The 25,037-nt window shown below is 45.9% G+C and overlaps 1 protein-coding gene across 1 annotated transcript in view; it reads right to left on the minus strand.

Annotated features, from left to right (window-relative positions):
- LOC140214432 (neuroendocrine convertase 2-like) overlaps nucleotides 1–16,766 on the minus strand; it is a 247,389-nt gene extending 230,623 nt beyond the window's left edge. Inside the window, exon 1 of the mRNA XM_072285794.1 lies at nucleotides 16,553–16,766. Within this exon, the coding sequence (XP_072141895.1) occupies nucleotides 16,553–16,729 (177 nt within the window). The 5' untranslated portion in view covers nucleotides 16,730–16,766. The remainder of the gene's footprint in view (nucleotides 1–16,552) is intronic.
- Between the last annotated feature and the right edge of the window lie 8,271 nt (nucleotides 16,767–25,037).

Here is a 25,037-nt window from a genome sequence, read left to right on the forward strand (position 1 = left end):
CAGATAAAGGCAAAGTAAAGAAATGTGGGGTCGGGCAGTCGATGAGTGTGTTTCCAGCGCCCTAGGCTCTGTGGGCGCGAACGGCTGACCTTGCGAAGTGAAACAGCTCGAGCGAAGAGGAGCAGACGACAGCGCAGAGAACGGCGGAAATTAAAATGGATGACCGCATCTGAAAGTCGTAGAATGAGCGAGAGATATATATCGCATGAAAGCAGAGAGGTTAACTAATATAACCCTCTGGTTGGCTACTGAATGAGAATGGAGAAGGTTAGGTTAGAAAAAACAAATGAAGGTGCGAAAAAAAGAAACTGTGGTGAGGCGCCCCTGAACGCTATCACAGTCTGTAACGACGTCTGTCGCTGTCTTCAAAGAAAAACAACAACGCACAACAGAGCTTTTAAAGCGACTTGGGCTGACGAAGTCGTGGAATCACAGAAAGAAAGCGACATAGGTTAATAGATAAGCGCCTGCGAATGGTTCCTAACAGAAACACGTTGGATAATGAATTCTTAACGTTACCCTTAGGGTAGAACAGACCGGGTAGAACTTCCTTCTGCATACAGTGTTAACGTGATATTTACCAGGCAAAGGACAACGTATCGGAGAACTGCTGAAAATCATATGAAATAATGAAAGTTTGCTGGATTACAGCGAGGGAAAATTTCCTTGAGGAAAGGCAAAAACTTAACTAGCGTGCCTCTCTGAATAGAGGAGAGGTAAAAGGAACGTGAAAAATTAAGAAATTCATGCCTCGAGTGCCTGTGTTCTAGAACGCAAATGTTTCCTTCAAATACTCAAGGAGCGTACGCATTTCTCGCTTTGCTGATGTAAAGTCCGGTCAAGGGGCTGGTAGGATAGTAAAAAAGACTGTTTATGACTTTTTATTAAATTTATTTTACCATCAAGGTCAAAGACAATACACAGGGGAGTGGGTAATAAGTAAAAACAAAAGAAAAACGATCAAAACTGCAGTAAGGAATAATAACAATGAAAAATTTAACGTAGGAGGTTAGTATACAAGGCCGGCTAGGGCATCGCAAAAACTTCATCACCTACAGCGGGAAGGTGGCTCCACTCAATTGCTGTGAGCAGTAGAAAAGAACAAGAAGATGTCTGTTTTGCAGAATGGGATGTCTACCTTATGAGAAGGATCAATGCGACGTGACGTGTATATTGGTGCTAGAACAAATATGTCGCGACGGTATGGTCATATATTTTATCAAATACCTGCAGGCGGCAAAAGTTTCGACGAATTGCTAAAGACGGAAGGGAAAGGCTGGCTTTAATGACTTTAACGGCTCGGAGTCCAATTATAGTTGGAATAACATGAGCCAAGTTATTTGCTCAGTTAGTCCTAATAAAGATGCCAATAGCAGCCGTTCACGCGTACATTTTGGGAGAGAGAGAGACAGACAGACAGTCAGACAAGAAACTTTAATTGGTCCTAAGGGATTACGTTGTCAGAGAGAGAGAGAATAAAGTTTATTCAAGAACCCCACAGTCCAGGTTGGCCCACTTTGTTCTAGTTGTCTGCCAAGCCGAGCGTCGTGATATTTTCTAAGAATAAGCGTCTGCTTCGCTATTTCAGCTAGTTCTCACAAATCGCAAATTGTATAGTTCGTTTAGCTGGTATAAAGTGAACAACGTTGGCAGGGGAAAGGGATATTATGGAACACTAAGAGATGCCCCTTGCCTCGCAGTGTAGCCTCCTCGGATGACATCGATACTTTGAACGGTGGTTGAAGAGCGGAGAAGTGAAAAAAAAAAGCAGTTTGGTTCACGTGGTTTCACGTGCACCACACGACATGCTGGTGTATACACTAAACATTTTTATAACATCCTTATGGGCGCATGAAGCGTGCTCATTTTGTCTCATGGGTGAACCACTCACCCTTAATGGGTAAGATTGAGTTTTATGGGGACAATGGAATTTTTCTTTTTGAAGAAGATCTTGGGACCATGGCCTCGCATATCGCAGCTACAAAAGCCACAAAAGCTCTGCTGCGATATTTGAAGGCTACTGGATTGAGTCAGCGTCTGTGATCCGGACTGACTGACCGATCGATATACCCAGTAGACTCTCTCTTCTTCTTTTAATCTTTCCGTCCTATTTTCCCTTTCCCCAGTGTAGGGTAGCCAACCGGGCTCAGTCCTGGTTAACCTCCCTACCTTTCCTTTATCATTTGCTCTCTCTCTCTTTTCTTGTCGACATTTTGTAGCATCTAACCACGATGATAGCTATCTAAAGTCGAGGTGAAATCTGTATGAAATGAACTTTAATAGCCATCGCTGCGAGAATCCTGTCAGGTATTTCTGTGGGCACAAGGTGGTGAGAATTGTTACGCAGTGTTCAGCTGCGGCTTCCTTTATCGCAGCTGTAGTTGAAGTACGCTGTCCTGTACACCAAGATATTTTATAATATGATGTGTAAAGGTATTATCCACGAGGCAAGCCAGCACCTTTAAGGGTGAAAATTCTTTTTCGGTAGTAACGACTGAGTCTGCTTCTCTGGAAATGGGTGTTGCGTAAAGACCTTTGAGAGTGGGCTTGCCGAAATAGAGAAGACTTCCTCGTAGCCGCTATACAAACGGCGGCTACCATTTAAGTATTTACCCTGCCGCCTCCAGACATCTATGAGTGCTTACGAAACAGGCCTGCACGTACATATACATGTCTCGGTTGACGTTTACGGGGAGCTTTTCGAGAGGGTAGCTCTTTGAGCCTTCGCCTCACTCTTGATATTTTCGCATCTAGCACTGGAACGTCATCGCTACAAGTATTTTTGGGAAGGCGATGTGGGTTCTTCGGTTTACGCCTCGTCGCTCGCAGTTTCGGAAATTGAAAAAACTAGACTGAAAAAAAAATAAGGAGTGCAAATACCGATACACTCATTACATAAGGCGATAATAAGGTATCGACTTGTGAGTGGGGGCAATAACCCTCATGGTCGTTGGACATCCAGTGAAGGCAGTTGATGCCGCGGAAGGCTATAGAAAGAACGCTGTTTGTTTACTCTTTCGTAACATATGAAGTCATGTGTCAGAAGAAACATTACTTAGGTAGCAAGTAAAAAGGAGATCGACCAATAGAAAGAGGAAAAGAAACCACCCAGAAAAACCGAGCCAACAAGCTAAAGAACAAAGGAATTAGCATTAAGTGATATGGCTAAGTTGGAAGAAAACTCACATCCTGTTTAGAGTTTACGCATGGTAGGTTATGGTTGTCACAAGAAAGGGAATTCTTTCGCTATAACGTAACGCGTATGCCATTGCCAATAGATTGTGCTCTATATTCTAGCATGTGGGTCGTACGTTCTCTAACGCTTCCAATCTCGCTTATTTTCAGGTTCACTTGGCACCAAACATATTGGGGTCGTAGAATGGCCAAAAGAATGCTGGTTCCTTAGTCGATAGCGGAGATTTTTTTTTTCTAATCACGTTTGTAAGAGCATGTACCAGTGAGCCGCGATAATGAACACATTTACGAAGGCTACCACCCAGTAGCAAACAACTTTTGCTAAAGAAAAGCGTTGCGAATTAGGTCCGTGGATGTTCAACGACGGAACTTTATATAGCAGTCGTGTTGAGAATTTAATTCTGTGCAAGAATCACAGGCACCAGCACGATGACGGACACATTACATAGATCCGCCGGCACAAGTACAGCGGTGTGCCAGTGCCAGGATCTTTGGCTGACTGGTGCTCGCTGAAACTGGCGTGTTTTCGACGCAACGTACAACGCTAACAAGTGGCACACTTATAAGGAATACACAAGACGGCGGGTTGCCTCTTTTCTTGATCTTTGCGTCGGCGACAGAAGTAAAGGGATTGCAAGCGTTTGCAAGATGCCTGCCCGAAGAGCGCCGATATTGAATTCCTCGCATCACAGCCATGTTCTCCATGATTCGAACGCAATTAGCGGTGAGAATATTTTTATCAGAGCGTGATGCCACGAGATGTTAGACATCATATCTATTCAGAATTCTAAGCTCATAACTCTTTAGCGATGCAGAAATTCATTCAATAATAGGAAAAAACCTGCCACTTAGTGTTCTGCTAACAGACGATTCTGAAGTGCATGAAATGTTCCCGAGAGGAAGTTTTGTTCTAACATGTGGTGCGGGGCGAAGCAAGCTGCCGCGGACACTTTCCTCATCAAAGCCTCAAAATGGCCGGCCAGCCGTGAAGAAGCAAGAGTGGTTTCGCATCGAGGTCGTTACGAATTCCAGGCCTCAAAGGCGGAGGAGACGACTCCCACTGCGCGCGTCCGCGAAATGTTGAAGCCCCCACGTCGTCCGCGTTGGTCTGCAAACAGCGGACTTGAAGCGGGTGTTAATTACTGGCTGGAGGGCGATTCCATTCCCACATTGTGGATTCGGATAGTAGCGACCACGTTCCGTGCGGTTCATGTCTCGAGATAATAGATCCCGCTGTCCCTATAGAGTGCTTCTTTGATCTGACTATTGCTATTCGGAGACCGCTCCAAAAGCGTTCAGCATAGAGAGACTGTTGGTAGGAAATATTGGAGCATAGATTACATGTAAGGATAATTAACATAGGTAGATAGATAGATAGATAGATAGATAGATAGATAGATAGATAGATAGATAGATAGATAGATAGATAGATAGATAGATAGATAGATAGATAGATAGATAGATAGATAGATAGATAGATAGATAGATAGATAGATAGATAGATAGATAGATAGATAGATAGATAGATAGATAGATAGATAGATAGATAGATAGATAGATAGATAGATAGATAGATAGATAGATAGATAGATAGATAGATAGAGAGTGGGCGATGACAACGAAGAGGAGTTTAACCAAGTCCGTGCTAGATTGGAAACTATGCACTTAGGGATGATAAAACATAAGAATGCAAAAATATCAGAAAAAAAAGGAACGAAGGGAGGAAAGGGAGCTAGTGGTTCTGTTCGGTTGCATATAGAGAAAATCAGCAAAAGGTACGTCTGCCTCATTTTCTTATTGATGACGGATAAGCGATTCGGCTTTTCAAAAGTTAGTTGCACGTTTGTCTTACGGTCATTAAAAAAATCACGAGTGCCTATCAAGAGCATAAAAACAGTCACCCTTACTCCTAAACAACATGTATGCCTATTCTGATGTAGTTTCTCGACTTTAGAGCCTGTTTTATTATTTAGTACTTGAGTTTTTTTTCTCCAATGAGAGCTATCATTTTTTCTTTCGTCAAGAAAATGACAAAGCATGTTCTCTGATGGCGAATACTATTCCGCCATGTTCTGAGCGCTGAAAAGACGGAATTTGGGTATTACGACGAGAATGGCAGACACAGACAGGCGAAAGCACATTTAACATCGTATCCGCCCACGAAAAAGAAAGAAAATACCAAGTTCGTCAGGTACTGCAAGTACTCGGCGCCTTTCTACAGTTCCAGAAGAACTATTACCATAGCAGCCTATGGAGAACAGTTTAGAAGCGCTTTCATTTGACCGTGCCTTCTTTCGTTCGTTGTCCTCAAGTTCCAGATTTGCAGGGCAAGAAAATTCTTCAAGAATTTTCCAACTAGTCAGCATCGACGCAGCGCATTATCCTTCGGGAACGTGATGTTCGCTTAGGGATGAATGCACATTAATGATAACAACTCTGACAGGGCTTTCATGTCGAATTGGTCCTATAAAAGAACTCACCGTGCTCAAGGACTCTCATTGCGTCATTAGAACATTTTACTCGTTACTGATCAAAACTAACGAGGTTCGCACCGTTGAGCAGCGGTGCGTGAGATCAAAAATTTGGATTTCTCGCTGGGTTGCCTAATTTGCATGCGACATAACGCATACACCAACGAAAAGAAGAAGACAATTGCGTTTCATTCAGGCAAGAATTTCTGCACACGTCTGCAGGGGCTTGGAACCAGTGCCTTTTCAAAGGCGTAGGCGGCCGAGGAAGCGCATTCGCGCCGTCAGTGGCCCTTTCATGCCACTTGCTTCCCTTTGTGAAGACCAACGAACAATAAATCTCAATTATTCGAGCCTGAGAAATAGAGCGCGTAAAATTTTAAAGGTAACATTTCTTTTTTTTTCCTGCGCTAGCGCTCCCTCGCTTTGACGGCACGTGGGGAGACACCGTCCCCTGGTAGATATTATTTTTAATGCATGGGTTGGCGCACGTAGCTGTTATTGGCGCCCGTCGAAACTGAAATTCGAACCACCCGCAGTGCTGGCGTGTACCTTGCTTCGCGGAAGATTCAATTGTAGCAAACGCGATCGTTCGCTGGTTGCTACGGGAGAGTCAATATTCAGGGAGAACATGAAGCAACGACCGCGTGACTCGTTCCTTTCTTTCTTTCTTTCTTTATTTCTTTCTTTCCAGCTTAGTTTAATGTTTGCATCCTGCCGAGCATAACTACGTAATATGGACTGCACATACTTGGCTTTTGCCATTCGTCGTGTGAAGGCTTTATTCGACCTTTAATACGGGCATCCGTTGTAAAAGGCTTATTTCTTTTTCTTCCTTTAATAACGCGCAATGTCGTTCTGGGTCTTCGGCGCTCCAAGAAGGCTTGGAGCGTCGAGATCAAACAATGGTGTATTAAAACTTTTTGGGCAAATAAAGCAAATAAATATATTATTCACGACTACTGTTCTTTTAGAGCAGCCTGGAAGTCACGTCTTCGTGGATGAGTACGACTAAATAACTTCGTGTACACTTTGGTACGTTGTTAAAGAGGCCACATAAACGCTATAAAGACATGGTAATTTCAGTTCTTTGTTTGAAAACTTAAAAATTGCATACAATCAAAACATTTCTTGGACTTTAATAGAAAAAGAGGGGTTGATGCGATTTAAACGTACAGTATTATGTATTGTTTAAGAGAACGCGCACTTAGTATTCTGCCAACATTATCGCTTAGATAGATAGATAGATAGATAGATAGATAGATAGATAGATAGATAGATAGATAGATAGATAGATAGATAGATAGATAGATAGATAGATAGATAGATAGATAGATAGATAGATAGATAGATAGATAGATAGATAGATAGATAGATAGATAGATAGATAGATAGATAGATAGATAGATAGATAGATAGATAGATAGATAGATATCGGGTTTTCATGACATGTATCAGCGATCATCTTTAGCACATAAACCACGTTGGCAAACACCTCAGTGATATTAATTAGAAGAAAATCAAGTTCCAGTTTCCTTTAACCATGAATAACTTTTTTCTACACAGACTAACTGGATAGAAACTTGTCATAGCGGTCATTCGGCTATTGTAGCAGGTAATAAAAGAACTGTCTGCAGGATAACAGCTTCACTCGAATTTTTGCTCTGCGGTTGTGCAGGTCATTACGGAAAACGTCTATTATCGTGCATCTTCTTGGCCCTGGTTTATTTCCGTTACTTCGTTTAACCTGCACAAGTTTTCTAATACATTTCGCCTTTTCAAGGCACCAACTAACAGTGTAGTGGTGGCGTTACCAATGGTAGAGCGACCCACTTCGTGTAAGTAGACGGGGATCATTTACATTTAAAAAAGGCACTCAGTTATGAATATTGTACGCACAGCTTAATGCAGGTGAGCACGGTTTCAGCGATGTGGTTTACTTTTTCGCGTCACAACCGGCAACCCGCGACCACGCGTCCTGCAACTCAACTCCACAGCTTCTGAAGCATAGCCATTAGTAAATGTATAAATTCCGCAGCCTTTGGTTGATGGTCTCTCTCGTTTGTTATACTTTACGTGTTTACATGATCTTGGTGAAGGACCGCACTTGAAAAAGAAAAGAAAAAAAGCCCTTTCACCCGAACATGAATCACGAGGACGTACACAGGCGCAGATACAGACATACACAGCGCTATGTGCATGTCGGCAACAGTCATGTTCGCGTGAACGTATTTGTTTTTTTTTTCTTTTTTGTCAAGTGTTCTGCTTCGCGAAAATCGTGGATCACAAACTAGCACGACAGTACATATTAAGCATCCACACGAGATGTCTTGTCATCGTTTCATATGATTATGAGATGCCGAGTGAGTCACACAAGAGCCATGTAATCGTGACTCGAACTCAGGAAAGATGCACTCAAGACAAACGCGCCTTCGGCGTTTTAGAGGATTTGCGTCATGAGAATATATTGAAAGAATAGGTGGTTTGATATGACTGATAAGTTCGTTATAACGTATATAAACAACGGAACCGTTACTGAGGTTTTTTTTTTTCGCTTTAGTTGAAGTGTGTTTTGGGTATGTTGTGTGCCTATGCTGCATGTAAACTATGCACGCAATTTCATTTGTCATCCTATGCGTCTGAAGTAGCATGTTAGGTGTACCGCCAGGCAAACTTCTCAAGGATTCATGAAAGAGCCTCTCTCTCTCTTTCTACCGAGCTTCGTGTTTTTCTCCCTCTGTCCGTTATTCATACGGGCTTTATCACATACATCTTCTTTTTTCCGCAATGGTATGTCACGACGCATGCTGTTACCTGCATTCGTGAGCAGTGAAATCTTAAAATGACTATGTTATAAGACGCACATAGCACCGACCAAGAGCTTTGAATGAGGTGGCGTGCCGTGCACGAGCTACACATGAGGCTTTATACTATAATGCTATCACTTGTGTCTCCGTACAAAAGAGAGTGCGTACATTGAATTATAAGTATCAATGCGATGATCGAAGCTTCGAATGCTGAAGCCTGCAGTCACGATGAAGGTGTCTAATTCATCACTGTACTTTATCTTTCTCTTCGAAGCTTTTTTTTTTTTTTCGGCAATGACCCTTAACACAATTTTCTTCCTCACGTGCAAGTTCCGGTAGCAGGCCTCTCCTGAAGTATAGCACAGCTTTCCGTAGCCTCCTCTCGCGTTGAAAATTAAGGAGATGCTGGATTGAAGTGACTTCACAAAAAAGAGAGATAACAAGAAGGCATAAGGTAAAGGCAGGGAAGTTAACCAGGCTGAGCCCGGTATATAGGCTACCCTGAGCTGGGGACGAAGGAAAGGGGATTGAAAGAGGAGAAGGAAGAGAGAAATTCACACTTTGTACGCTTACACAGACAAGCCTACATCGCTGATTTAGTCACAGGTAGTCATATAGGCTGGTGCATTTCAAAAAACGCAGCAGCGCATTTGTAGCCCTGCACATAGCAGACGCACGAGGCCACGGGCTTATAATATCTTCTCCACTGTAAATGGCACGTGATCTAAGGGCCCCAAAGCTGTCCTAGGGCACTCCTCTCATCTTCGTATGTGGGGCCGTCACATAAGAAATGGTTGGTGGTTTCCCGACAAGAGGGACTGCAGGGCTGCCTTTCAGTCACAGAATCATAGCCTATATAGGCTATATAGGCCTGTATAAGAATATAGGGTTTACAAACGATTCCTCGTTCCGTACTGGAATGGGTGACACAACTACGTGCAATTCCTGCGGCACCAACAAAAACAAAAGCTACTGAACATGTTCCGTGCCTTTGTTGCTGTTATGACGTCAAGCCCCGCCCTCCCCGGACAACGTTCAACCGACCATGGACTCGAGACCACTTCCACAAGCGGAGATCCTCGGCTCGTTGCCGTGCGCATCGCGGGCTCCGAAAGCAGCGAAGGCGTCGCCACGGCAGCTGAAGTCGACAGCTCTATGCGGCGACTCGGAGACTAAAGGCCGACCCACATGCAGCGTTTTCAGGCGTTTCGTTACCCAGCGTCGCTCGGCGTCGACGCAGAGGGTGGCGCGCTCAAGAGATCGCCGCCGCCGCCGCTGCCAGAAGCGGCTCGATGAGCGCAGACCAATCAGCTGCCGTTCGTGTGGCTGACGCCCCCTTTGGGGTCGTTCGTGCGACGGCGCCGAGAGACGCAACGCCAGAAAACGCCGCTAAAGACTCTGAATGTGAGGCGGCCTTAATGCGCACCTTCAAGTAAGTGCGCAACTGGTGCTTGCACTTTCGCCTTTATCCCCTTTCATGTATCTAGGATGGCGAACCGCGGACGTGCGCCTGGTTAACCCCCTTCCATTTATTTTGTTCCTCTCCCTCAAAAGATGATGACATTTATTCAAAGGATGAAGAAAATAGTATCGTTGGAGCGATTCGAGTCGTCCCTCGAAATACGACGAGCAACGGGTCGCGATGAAATCGTAAATTGCGCGCTGTCGACGGGACTCGGACATGGCGCGTGTCGCCCGCGGCACGAGTTGAATCGTTTATCACTTTCAGCGTGCGCTTGCAGCAATCGTGGCTGGGTTTTTTTTTTCTTTCGTGTGCTTTCTCTTTTTTTTTACTACTTGGATTTTTATGTTGTCGTCCTTGGTTGTCGCTGCTTTGGAAATTTCGGCGCGCGCCCACGAGGAGAAACCGGCCACGTCTTGCTGCAGACAGACGGACGAAGTAAGCCTAAGCCTAAAGAAACGTTAAAAACAAGAAAAAAACAAAGGTCAGCAAGGAACTCATAATAGAACAAGTGAATAAGTAGGTTCATCTAAAGTAAAAAACCAACTGAAACAATAAAACAGGAATTAAAATTTTTAGATGGTGTTCCTACCACCTAGAAAACTACACCCATGACACATTCTTTCTTTTTTTATTGAAATGAAAATAAAAGAAAGAGACGTAGTCACCTTATAATGGTCACGGCTACTGCTTCTCGCATAGCGGAAACAACGGTATAAAAATATATGTAAGCAAATGAGAAGAAATCCCGCGGCCGGGATTTTACTTGTGCGTCTGTGTGATGTTATGACTGCATGAAATAACTACAGACCGTGCTTACGGTGTTTAATGACTGTGTTGACACTACTTGTAGCTTTGTATTTTGTTTTATTCTGCGTGTCGTGTTGGTTCTTAGTTTGATCTTGATTTTGCCTTCTGTTTTCTTTCCCGAGAAGTTCTTGGAATAGTCGGCCCTAAGCAATCCTACCTACCATTTTATTCTTTCGCCAAAAATATATTACACCATTTCAATTTAGCCTTGAAGCCACATTCGCATTCATGATTTGTTTATCACATGCGTATTTGTTGCTAAAGGGATGCGCCCTTGACTGTAGGGGACAACGTATTATCACGTGATACATACACCACTTATAATATGAGATATTATATAGCTAATATAATCCCAAGGATGAATCGTTTATAACTGCGTTGACAAAAGCGAAGTTCCATATTCCTACGTATCCTCGTTCCCTTTCTCCGTGCCAACGCTGCTTTATATATTTGCAGGTCATTATGTATATCCATATATAATGATCCGCAACACACAATGGACAACGCAACACGAATAAATAGACAACGCCACCACGCGCTGTTGGGCACACAGCGAGGTCCATTTCTTTTGAGTACCAACCTCGTTTGCCGTGCAGGCAAAATACGCATTACATGCAACTAGCCTGATGACAGTTCTGTTCCGTACGTATAGTCAGGATCCAAGCCAGGTTACTTGGCGTTCGTGTTTAGCTGGTGCATGATCTCGTGTAAATAAATATCAGGCCGTTTCCTTAGATAAGCTTCCGCTTGAGTTAATAAACCTTCTTGGTAATTTTAAGTTCCAGTTAACGATTTTACTATCTCTTGGTTGAAGAAGAAGTGATTGAAGTATAAAACTGGCCCTCTCGTAATAGCACTGCATCAGATGAACAGGTTAGTGAGCAAATTTCTGGCGACCTTGCAATGACACCAGAGACAACTGATTGTTAGCGCACTGCAAAGTTATCCTTATTTCGCAGCGATTCGGTTTCCTTTTCTTTTGTTCGTGGTTAAGAGCACGGAAGTCGTTGGTTTCTGGAAACGCAAGCTCTGCTCACGTAAGAATTTAAACACTTTATGTAATCAGAGACCATGATTACTTTGACGCTAACATGCGTTATAATTAGAATGCGAGAAAAAGCAATCTGACAGCCAGCCTTCCTCGGTTCATCCTTCGTGATTGCGCAAGGCGTCCTGCTCTCGAGCCACCCCGAAGACATCTGAAAATTGAGGTCTGCGTGTGACATTGACCTGAATAAGTTTGTGCTTGAAAGCACTAACAAAACGGTTTAAAGTGAAAAGACGTTATCGTGGCGCACACGTGCTAAGCTGTCAGCGTAACAGTCCAAGGCATTACGCAAACTTATTTGCCTCAAACGGGTCGCCGAATAACTGTCGCTTTACTCTTACATAAAAGAAGGACGCAAGTGACAGCTTACTTGTGGATTGTCCAAGAGCACAAAACTAGGCGTCAAGCGCATGCACAGGATCTCGTTCTTTTATTTAAAACAAGAACACAGTTTATCGCCAATTGAAACGTTGCACATTTTCGAAGGCGAGTTCATTCGCGCGGTTTCAAAAGAAAGTCGTACAAAACGCGTCCATAGGAGAATCGAAAAGGACAACACAAACTTCGGCCAACATCTGGAAGATCGTATTATGGCGGTGACGAAGGAAACAAAAAAAAAACTGTCTGCGCATGCACTGGCGGGGACTTATAGTGCTAACCCATTTGTCATGGACCACCACGTGATTACTCTCTTGACAGACGTACTTTCAGACACGACAATTCTGTATGCACCATAATACGAGCATACTGCCGGATTTGCCAATGTTACGTTCATTTACCATAAGACGTGATTCTTTGCTCCGCCGTATGAGTCGAACTAGTTCGCTAACATTAAAAAAATCTCAGCGTCCTTCCACTCTATGAAGAAGTATGTGGGCCCCTTAATGGCGAACTGCACCTCCGCCGCAGGTCGGCCCGGCATCGCACTATCTTCGAGATGGGTCCACGTATGCGGAGTGCTTAACGCTTGCTTCACCTCCGCCGCGGGTCCGCCTGGGATTTCACTATCTTCGGGATCGGCCCACGTATGGGGAGTGCTTAACGCCTGCTTCACCCCCGCCTCGGGTCGGCCCGGCATTGCACTATCTTCGGGAGCGGCCCATGTATGGGAGTGCTAACGCCTGCTTCACCTCCACCTCGAGTCGGCTAGGCATTGCACTATCTTCGGATTGGGCCCACGTATGGGGAGTACTTAACGCCTGCTTCACCGCTGCCTCGGGTCGGCCCGGCATTGCACTATCTTCGGGGTCGGTCCACGTATGGGGAGTGCTTAACGCCTGCTTCATCTCCGCCTCGGGTCGGCTAGGCATTGCACTATCTTCGGGATCGGTCCACGTATGGGGAGTGCTTAACGCCTGCTTCACCTCCACCTCGGGTCGGCTAGGCATTGCCCTATCTTCGGGATCGGTCCACGTATGGGAAGTGCTTAACGTCTGCTTCACCTCCACCTCGGGTCGGCTAGGCATTGCACTATCTTCGGGATCGGCCAACGTATGGGAAGTGCTTAACGCCTGCTTCACCTCCGCCTCGGGTCGGCTAGGCATTGCACTATCTTCGGGATCGGCCCACGTATGGGAAGTGCTTAACGCCTGCTTCACCTCCACCTCGGGTCGGCTAGGCATTGCACTATCTTCGGGATCGGTCCACGTATGGGAAGTGCTTAACGCCGGCTTCACCTCCACCTCGGGTCGGCTAGGCATTGCACTATCTTCGGGATCGGTCCACGTATGGGAAGTGCTTAACGCCTGCTTCACCTCCGCCGCGGGTCCGCCTGGCATTTCACTATCTTCGGGATCGGTCCACGTATGGGGAGTGCTTAACGCCTGCTTCACCCCCGCCTCGGGTCGGCCCGGCATTGCACTATCTTCGGGATCGGCCCACGTACGGGAAGTGCTTAACGCCTGCTTCACCTCCGCCTCGGGTCGGCTAGGCATTGCACTATCTTCGGGATCGGTCCACGTATGGGAAGTGCTTAACGCCTGCTTCACCTCCGCCTCGGGTCGGCTAGGCATTGCACTATCTTCGGGATCGGGCCACATATGGGAAGTGCTTAACGCCTGCTTCACCTCCGTCTCGGGTCGGCTAGGCATTGCACTATCTTCGGGATCGGTCCACGTATGGGAAGTGCTTAACGCCTGCTTCACGTCCGCCTCGGGTCGGCTAGGCATTGCACTATCTTCGGGATCGGCCAACGTATGGGAAGTGCTTAACGCCTGCTTCACCTCCGCCTCGGCTCGGCTAGGCATTGCACTATCTTCGGGATCGGTCCACGTATGGGGAGTGCTTAACGCCTGCTTCACCCCCGCCTCGGGTCGGCCCGGCATTGCACTATCTTCGGGATGGGACCACGTACGGGAAGTGCTTAACGCCTGCTTCACCCCCGCCTCGGGTCGGCTAGGCATTGCACTATCTTCGGGATCGGCCCACGTATGGGAAGTGCTTAACGCCTGCTTCACCTCCGCCGCGGGTGGGCCTGGCATTTCACTAACTTCGGTATCGGCCCACGTATGGGGAGTGCTTAACGCCTGCTTCACCTCCGCCGCGGGTCGGCCAGGCATCGCACTCTCTCCGGGATCAGCCCACGTATGGGGAGTTTTTTTTTTTTTTTGCTTACAACAACGACACGAAAATTTCCTTGGATGGTAGAGGTGTACAGCTTCGCTGTAAGAGATCAGGTCACGGGCTTGATTGCTACCCAGTAAAACGCTCGTGTACCATGCATTCTGATGCAGGTGTTTACAAAATCAGTCATTTATTGTACTTCGGGTGCAAAGAACCAGAAGGGGTTCAAATCAATTCGGAATCCTCTACTAAGGCGTGCCTCATAATCCACTGTGCGGTTTCGGAACCGTTAAACCTCACCATTTCATTTTTTTAACCTTCAATATTTTGGAGCACCAGTGCATTCACGACAGTGTTCGCTCATATTTCACGTGTTGTGAATTTTAACACGAGAGCGTTAATGGCCCCGTGTCCCAGAATATCCGGTGTTGGCGTCGGCGACGGTGGGAGTTGTCCGTGAGCGAAACTTTCCGTGTATATTTAGGCATATGTATATGCCACGCCTTCCTATATGACATACAGTATAGGCGGTTATATTGCCACACCATTCGATCGCTAAAGTTGCTCATAACTTGTATTACATTCTTGACCAAGTTGTACCTCGAAATTTTGAGAATGACAACCCACAAACAAATGCCATGGAACAAAACGCCGACAGCGCATGTCTTCTATGTTAATCTTGTCAGACTCAAATATTAAAAGTGCGAAGCAATAACAGAAACCTGAAAATTATGTAATTTTTTGTCAAGGCTGTGCACTACCTCCGGGATCGGCGCACGCGAGAGGCCGCGTATCTATACCAGAGAGCTTGCCTTCGTGCATAGCACTCGCCGCCAGCGTTTCATGGTAAACATAATGGTTACATAAGTTGCAGCTGCTGGGAAGCGTTGGAGGCAGCCAGGGATCATTGAATACTACCGCTCTGCATTCTTAAAGGCGAAGTTTGAGCGTCCTTGAAGTTTTTATTCTTATTGATGCGCGCACAGGCAAAGGTTTACCATGGCACCCCCCGCCCCTTTCAATAACGACTAAATAAATTTCGTAATGTCGACACATTCAGAGATCAAAATGGGGTAAATGACAGCCGTCAGCTTCATCTTCTGGTTCTCACAGACAACGAAGAAGACGATCTTGGGGGACAACGACGCGGGCCGAGGCCGGACGCTGCACGGTTTCTCCGCACAGGCGTGGAACTGCTCCGAGCGAGCGTCAATGATAGACGATGTATACAGCGCCTGTTATATCTTTCGTGGCATACGCCGCGTTTAGTACTGACACGGCATTATTAGAGACAAAAGTTATTTCTTGGCGTCAACCTACGGCACCACCGAATCTGTCGGGCTCAAGTCGAATGACTGTTGGGGAGTTTCCCTCAGGGCTCGTCACACTAGAATAGACAAGCTCGTAAGGAATCTGCAGGTCGCGGAACTCGAGCGAATAAAAGAACGACTCATGCCACGACAGCAATGTCTGTAATACATTACCCACTGTAACAACTGCATTACTGTAATAAATAATACTGCGATAACCTTCTCGAGTCCCAGGCTTGCATCTGCCGCGCTCAGTAGCCAGCGGGTTCAATGTTTTCGGGACGTTTTTTTTTTCCAAGAAAACGCTTTGTTTTGCCGATACAACGCTCTCTCAAGGTCCACTATGAAGATACAATCGCTCTTTTTGTCATAGGTTCAGGTTGGCGAGCGAACATTATGCGCGTCTTGAGTCGGCGCAACGCGAGCAGCTACACAGCGAACTGCAGTGCACGTACGTGGCACGCTGGGACCGATCGACGAAAAAAAACACATCTGCACATTTCTCTGCTGGCGACGTCCGCGTTTCGAGTCAGCTTCTTCTTTTGGAGAGTGACAGTGACACAGCTGCCCTTGACGTTCGCTGGTTGAGAGACCGCAAAAGCAAGCCCGGAGACAGCTGGCGTCCCACACGGACCGGCCGTTTGCCGATGAGTGTGTGACAACTTTCGCTTTCGACGCTATAGGGTGGCATTTAGTGCATAACTCCGCGACGACCACCGTCGGAGGCACGTGACAACGACTCGAGGCCGCGCGAACGCCAGGCGTGCCTTCTCGAGAATCCCAGCTGTTGGGGCCCGGGGGCGAGCACGGCTATGTTTGGGGACCGATGCGTTGGTCAACGGCGGTGCCGTTCGCGTATTGCCGCTGCACGCAGTGAACGGGACACTCACCGGCCCGATGCTGTGGAATCCGTTGCGCTTGGCGACGGCTTCTGCGGACCGGGGCTCGTGGTCTCCTCTTAGCCGGACCAGGAAGGAGTTGGTGAAGACCTCGCGCGGCTCCAGGGCGCGGACGGCGGGCCCCAGGCCGCACACGAGCAGGACTAGGAGCCGCAGCACCGACGCCATGCCCGCTCTGTTCTCCCGGCGGTGAAGATGGCCACACAACGCACCGAACGCAGATCAATAGTCGGACGGCCCCTGAAGCGCGCCTGCGCGCCGGGGCCGTGACGTCAAGGTGACGTCGCGGTCCCGCTTCTGGGGGGGTGGGGGGCAGGGGTCGGTCGGCCACCGCGGGAGAGAGCGCGGAACGAACCCCTATCGATTGGGTTTTCTTGTGCCCATACCACCCGCCGCTCTCTTTCTTCCCCTCACCCCACTAGTGGCGATGGAACGGGAGGATGGGGGAGATCCGGGGAATGTGAGAAAGGAGCTAGGGGCAGTGGTTGGGAGCGAGTTCTGTAATGAATAGCGCCCGCGTTAGCGCTCCAGCTCGTGCTTGTTCTGTCTGTAGAGTGTCGCGCCCTCGGTGTCTTTGTGTACGCCCGCGCTACGAGCTCGCGGTCGGGCGCTCGCGCCCTCTGGGTGACACCAAAGTACGGCCGAAGGAAAAACGAAACGTGGGAGAGACAACAACGTCGTCCGTGGGGAACAAAGGGGAACACGAGAGGCGAGAAGGAGACTTCGAGGGCCTTTCCCCGCTAATTGGTCACCGAGGCTTCGGCAGGAAGGAGAGACGCCGCAACCAACGGGCCACCGTGGCAACGAGGGGCACGCATTACAACGTCGACGCCGCGTTAGCGACGGCACCGCCTCTCTTGTTTGACGGGTCGCCGGCCGCCTTGTGATGCCCGACCCGCGACAACGTTAGCGCGATGATGCACGTTCTTTCAGCTCCATCGGGGGATCCCGTGGCACCGCCGGTGCTGTTTCAATCTTGGGTAGCACCGACGCAAAAGAGCGCGGCGTTGTCGCCCTGATGGGACGCCGAAGAGTTGGGGGTGGTTCCTGGGAGACGAGACTTTTCGCTTCTAGCCGCAGGCGGAATGAAATGACCCTCGAGTCATCAGCGTTTCCATAACGGAACCTTTCTTTAAATCAGTTTGGATATTGCCACCAAACATTGTACGCATATACAAGTTCGCCGAAGTCATTGATGAAGTATTAGCTAAAAACGAATCATTTACATTAAGCATGTTTACATTACCTACCCTGAATACGAGAGCCTACACAGTTAATCACTTTGACCTGCCTATTTGGAAAAATGTTTATGGAACGTGATTATGCGAATTTAATGGGGCCCTGATTGGGAATTCTTTTCCGAATAATGTTAAAGCGAATTACTTTTCACCAGCACTAAGCGCTTTTTATTAAATATGTGAGTAACTATCATTGTGAGTTATGAGATTCTTGTGTATATCTCGCAATTCTTATAAAATTTGTGCGCGCCTTATGCATGTGCTGAAAATTTAAAATATGCATTTAATTTAATGGATGTGCCCTTATCCGCGATACCTATACGGTCCAACAGTGTTTCTTATGCGTGTAGTGAATTTTTTGGTGGAAATAAGGAAAATGAACGAAACCCTTTAATGCCCGAGATACAATCTATGCTACGCTGAGCTTTGTACTTGTTTATCTTTCTCCAGTGGCTACTTCTTCAATGGCTAACAAAGCTTAAACGTTATCGCTCAGCGCAGGGCGCGCCAGCATGCATTGGAAGTGTCTCGAATGTTATCGATGGTTCTATCCGTCGTGTGTTCTCACCGAATCTCGTGTAATCTGATTGTATGCGCGACGCGAATTGAGTAGTGCTTTCTGGAATACACGCGGGCACCAGCGATTGTTGTGGAACCTTAGATGAAAAAAAGAATTACGGGGTTTAACGTGCCAAAACCACTTTGTGATCATGAGGCACGCCGTAGTGGAGGACTCCGCAAATTTTGACCACCTGGGGATCTTTAACGTGCACCTAAATCTAAGTACACGGGTGTTTTCGCATTTCGCCTCCATCCAAATGCGGCCGCCATGGCCGGGATTCGATCCCGCGACCTCGTGCTCAGCAGCCTAACACCATAGCCACTGAGCAACCACGGCGGGTACCTTCGATGACTCGCGTTTAAAAGCCGACGCGCTTGCCCCGTATAGAGAGGAGATTCCGACGATCGCCGATTTTATTCGCCGCTATCGTTGTGCTTTGAGTGTAAGTTGCTCTTGTGGGCAAAAGGTCCCACAATAAAATGTTGTTATTCACAATTTTGCTGCCATGTTCTTCCCGTCACTGCTACGTGACCATACTGTGAAGTTGTGGATAGTTCTAACCTACAATTACTAAATTGATTTATTACTGTACTTAGAATACGTTCAGAACTAAAATATTTTCATTGTTACTTTTTGTACAGAACAAGTGGTGTGTTAAAGTCGTAAAAGCGACTCTGCCAGAGGAGTAGCTGCTTGTCAAAATATAAGCTTTTCTTAGAATACATGCACTCAATGTACTCCCAACGCTGCCTCTTCCGGAAATGGGAGTAGCACTATAGTACTTCAACTCTACTCTGTGGAAAAAGAGTAACTGCGCTATGACGGTTCTACTCTATTGCAGCTTCTTAGAGCAAACAAGTAACAACCCTACAAATCTGTCAAGCGATCCATAGAGTAAGGAAGGAAGGAAAACAAGAGGTGAAAGGCAAAGAGGTTAACCAGATTAAGTGTGCGGTTGGCTACGCGTCTGAGCCACGTACATCCCTTCCATAGGATTCCCGCGCCCTCCACCTAGCACTGAAGTCCAGCCTCCGATGGAACACGCGCGCCTTGATTTCCCCGCGTGTCTGCTTTCTTCCTTATCAGGGCGCAACCTTATCAGGGCGCAGGAAGTATCCCTTCGGAGGCTTCGTGCTGCAGCGGCCATTACACCGTCGTTCACCTCTTCTTGGAGATCGACAAAAGACGACCAAGTTACGTGCCTCACTGATCGGCTCCTGTGGCAACGTCAGATGCTCGACACCTGCTTTGGATGTGTCCTGCTGGAACGCGGGCGATCAGAAGTAATGATTTAAGAAAGGCTGGACTAGAACCAGAGTTGCCTGAGAACTACGACCATTGGGTGATGGACAACAACTTTTTATAGACAATGCTGCAGCTTTTGCACGTTGCAGAGTTGGAAGCTGTTATTTGGCTTTATTTTTTTATTTGCGGCAAATATTCTCCAATAAAAGAAAAGAACTGCCATGGTGCACATTTTACTCTATTGCAGTTGATTGAGGCATTTTTGCCCCTGCTTGTTAAGGCGAATAGTAACTGAAAGTTTATTATGTATTCCTATACGTAGCAGCCCTCTCCAGTGCATTGTACGTATGTTAGAAGCCTAAAAAGTATCCTCAGCTGCGTAAAACATTCACGTATGTGAGGCTACCTTTCAGGATTTTTTCATACATAATTTGAATATAGATACTCCGACAGCTTGGATTAAGCACTGCCACATATGTAAGCATAAGTACAATCCTTTGAAACTTGACATCTCTGCCTTTGCATTTCCTGAAACGAGCTTATATTGACTTCTACGAGCAATGGCGAAGCCGCGGCAGGGTCCCATATCCTGCAAAAGGCACGAAACAAAGCAGGCAGGAAATACTGAAAAGAAAATCATACTTATCAACCTAATAAGTTAAAATGTAACAATAATTGAAGACCAGCGCACCTCCTAATTAAAGACTTGTACATCTTACTGAAGTCAAAGCAAGTTCTAGTAACTCAGATATACTGAATAACGAAGGCTATTTACAAGCTGACCAACAAATTTAGCCATGAGAGCTAAAATCAAAACACTTTGTATGTAAGCTACATAACCAAAAGGCTGTAAATACCACATTCGAAGATAGATTTGTATGAGTGCAAGACGATAAAGAAAACGACGATAGTTATCCCTAAGAGGGAGGTAACGACACACCTAATAAATCGAGCGTACCACTATGGTTGAAATTCTCTTTCGTCATAGATGTCCTTCAGGTGAACAGTTATTCGATTAAATAACATTGACGAAGAAACAACAGACTCATCATTATGGAGAATCACTCTCGCATTCCATACACTGCGTAGTCCAATAAGTAAAAAAAAATATCATAAGGCACACAATCTTAGTCAGGCACAATAATATATCAAAATATCGAAAGGTATGCGGATTCGTTCCTTCAGAGCCCTTTGCAGCGCGTCCCAAAACAATATTGCATCTTTACAACTGGTAAAACAACGCTCTATCGTTACCAGTACATCGTAAAGACTGACTTATGGGACACAAAAATACTTTTTCGGTGTAGCCATGCTTTAATAAGTAACGTTTATGTGTGTAATTTATAGAAAAACAATTTTGTGCATGAGAAAGAGGCATCTTGCACACTTGCTCAAGTATGTCATAACCTGGTAGACAAAGTTAAAGGGAGGATAGGGTACAGAGCTTTGATATTAAATTATTGTAAAGCGATTTCCGCGATGCTGTGTCACTACATTCATGGGAACAATGAACCAAAAGAATGCCCCACAAAATAAACTTCATATGTAAAACCCCATAAACAGTAACCTTCAGAATATCAATATGACACCACTATGCTGGGTAAAGCATTGGCTGGGTTTACTTGCATGAAGAATCGGATTTTTGGATGTGAACTGTCAGGGAAAAAATAATAAGCGATATAGTATCAGTCGCAAGAAATAATGATGCACTTTCATGTGCATCTGTTGCGCATCTTTGATGTTTTGATGTGCATCTTTGCAAAGATGCAAAGAAACCAACCGCGATTGTACAGAGAAAGGTCGCCTTGCTTCATGGGTTCAAATTTAAAAGGCCACGTAATAGGCGGCAAATGTTCTATGGAAACGTTGAACATAGGACCTGGCACAATGATGACTCTGCAGTACATGGTATATATGCTTGTAGCCAGGAGCAGATTATACGCCTTTGCCCGCCCAAATATAGCAAAGGGGCTATGGAGCAAAAGCATCAGCAAATGCGCTTCTCTCGTACGAACAAAAGCTGACGACGATTACGATTTCCTACTATGGCAGTCGTAGCCACAACAGGGGATCGGGAAAGACGCATGCACACGTGCGAATGATGATGATGATGATGATGATGATGTCCATACAATGGCACATACCCAGGAAGCTGGCAGTACACATCGTGCCATTGCCGACTAACTCTTTGACATGCTCGCCGCGTGTTCATTACTGTAATTCCCACACTATCGCACATACCGGCAACGGGCGATCGGCCAACAAGCGACCGATATACTTGAAATAAATAAGACAAAATAAAGAAAAACGAACTAATATAACATCTGTAACGCTGCCTAGCACGGGTGCGCGATGGCGTATACGTGCGCAACAGTTTCCTTTACGCGAAAGATGCAGGAACAAAGTGGACAAATTTATAGCATTTCGTTAGGCGCTTCAAGAAAGCTGCGCTTCGCGCATCGATTCTAACGTGTGCGTTGGATCTGCGTAATATTGTGCAATTTCTTTATGCTGTTGCTAATAAATGTATTTTTTTATTAACAGCAGGGATCTGTGACGTATTTCCAATGGAGCCATATATCACGGCCGCGGCGGCAGCATTTCGATGGGGGCGAAAGGCAGGAACGCCCGTGCGCATTGGGTGAACGTTACCAAACACCAGGTGGACAAAATTATTCCAGAGTCCCCACTACTGCGGGAATCACAATCTGATAGTGGTTCTGGCAAGGTACGATACGATATGTCACGATTTCTTAACGGAGCCAAACAACCCAGGTGTTGTTAGCATTCGCAGTCTGGAAAAGCCTGCGTGATTGCTCTGGTTGGGCTGCAAGTTTCACCTGCAAATCTTACGAGGCTTGCGGGCAACTTTACCATAAACTTTTAGTAATGAAAATCTTGAGTCTTCCTTTGTGTCTTTCAAGCTAATACCTCTAAATGCAAGGCAAATGTGCCTCAATACTGTGTTCTTGAAACGTTTGCTACTAATGGACCATAAAGGCATAAACCTGTGCTTATAATGTCGGCTCGCAGAGAGAGAGAGAGAGAGAGAGAGAGAAATAGAAGACATAAAAGGCAGGGAGGTCAACCAGACGCACGTCCGGTTTGCTACCCTGCAGTGGAGGAAGGGTGTGGGGACGAAGAGATAGTGAAAGAGGAGAAAGAGAGACCACAGTTTCGCGCACATTTGAAGGTTCGCTCATACGGTCGTACAATACCGAGGAGGTTTAAAAAATTTTGAAAACCTCCTAGGCTCGTACTTATCTCTAAAGCCCACCGAAATTTTTAATGGAATGGTGGGTTCAAGGGATTCTTGGATTTACGTCGTTTTCTTTGGTTTAGCCATTCAGTACGTGCCACTCTTGCGAGGGACCATTCTTGGCTAATCCTCCGCTGTAGCACAATGTGTATGGGGTGCATAAATTAGCTAGATTTATGCCGCATTTCTCTGACGACATCGCCATTTTTCCCTCGACGAGACTCGCCGATTGGCTCCGTACTCATGACATCGCTGCGGATACATCTCACAACGTGCGTCCTGCAGATTTAGTGTCTACATTTCGGTGTAGCTCGAGATCGGTGCGGTACATAAACGTATATAACAATTGCGTGAGGTTAATGTTACGACCCTTGGTGTCGATAAACGTGAACATTGCATGACGTTGCGCGCTGCGTAGGACGAAACTATACATATGCGAATGCAGCATTAGGAGTCGTCGCTATAGCTGTGTAGGATCTCTTATACCCGCCCAGACTAAAGCTCCGCTGCACGTATGGTTCCCACGTGTGTGTCGTACCTGCATAATTATCTTACGGCTTGGCTGGTGATGTAATTTTCCTGATAGTTATTTCTTGGTGCTCTCGAGTCCTCATGATGCAAGAAGAGGGATGCGGCAGCTTTTCTCAAGCCACTCCTGTTCAATGCAGTTTCCACCGCATCAGCCTTGTGGGACCGAAAAATATCACATACTCGTGACGCCTGTGGCAGAAAGGATGTTCCACATCCGCCGCCAAGGTTTGTGAGTGGTGGCGCTGGCTAACACTCCCAAGGTTAGTTCTAGGAGTAACACATAAATACCCCAGAAAGTAGCTGGGAAGACGGCGCCGCAGTAGCTCATTTGGTAGAGTATCGCACGCGTAATGCGAAGAGGTGGGATCGTTCCCAAGTTGTTTTTTTCATCCCCTTTCGTTGCCATTAATTTTTCATTTCTTTAATTCAATTAATAAGTACAAGTAATTTCATCTGTGTTGTTCTTGGTGTCCTTGTTTGCTGGCTTCTTAAGAAATAATTAATAAAAATTGGGCCCCTCGGTTAACCCCCTTTCTTCTCGTTCATTATAAGGAAGAGGATTACACAACAAGCATCGGCACATGGTAAGATCAAACTCCAGCGTGGTGGCGCATTATAAAACGTAGTGCGTCGTCGTTTTGTGTGAACTGTCAAGCTCTTTTTTTTTTATTTCATCATTCATCCTTAGTACAGAAGGCGGTCCCGGACTTACAAGAACTGTCAGGGGGACCTCCTATTAGTAATTTAACAATGCAGGAATTAATACATTATGCTAACATAGCAGCGACAGACATCAGAAAACACCAAGGTAATGAAGCAAATAAACAATTACAAAAAGGTGCTTACAATAATTGAAGTTCAAAACACAAGCAAATGAAACCAATACAGCGTATGAATAAATAAATATGTAGTAACTGACACGTTATGAAAACATAGGAATGACACATATCAAAGAACACGAGGGTAATGTAACAGATAATTAGAAACAAATATGTGCTTGCAATACGCAAAGTACGAAGGTTATATAGACTATGCGACAAAACATTTAAAACGCCTAGGAAAGGAGAAAAAAGAAGACAAAAGGAGATATAAAATAAAAAATAAATAAAAGCTATCGATACATTAGGCAAATGCAGAATCACTGAGAACTGGAAAATAAATTTGTACACAATATCTACTTATAGTAATGAATCAGTAGCCAGTAGTGTCGTTAGTAAATATTTCTTCGTATCTCTCCTGAATGTTAATGTTGTGCGGCAGCCTTTAATATGGGGTGGTAGTTTGTTCCAGTATTTAATGGCCGTAAAAATGGAAGTAAACATTCCATAATTAGTGTTTATTCGAGGCAGTAAAAAATTTGTTGTTAGAGGAAAATCTCGTATTGATAGTGTTGGTTAGTCTGTTAGTGATGGTCCGATGTAACACTCGCTTAACGTACTCTAGCGTTGTGTTACCCTCTCGAAACTACCGCATCTCATGGCAGCCGTTTTACAGCGAAGCTGTATATATGTCTCTATATGGGAAGGGACACGTAGGTGGACCGGGTTAAAACAATATCATGAGGACATAATTATCTCGCAGCAGAGCGCACGCACAGCAGTCTCTCGCCGACTTCGCGATAGGTTCAAAAATGTGTCCCTT

Source organism: Dermacentor andersoni, unplaced genomic scaffold (assembly GCF_023375885.2).
Source record: "Dermacentor andersoni unplaced genomic scaffold, qqDerAnde1_hic_scaffold ctg00000044.1, whole genome shotgun sequence".
In the NCBI taxonomy this organism is placed as follows: Eukaryota; Metazoa; Arthropoda; class Arachnida; order Ixodida; family Ixodidae; genus Dermacentor; species Dermacentor andersoni.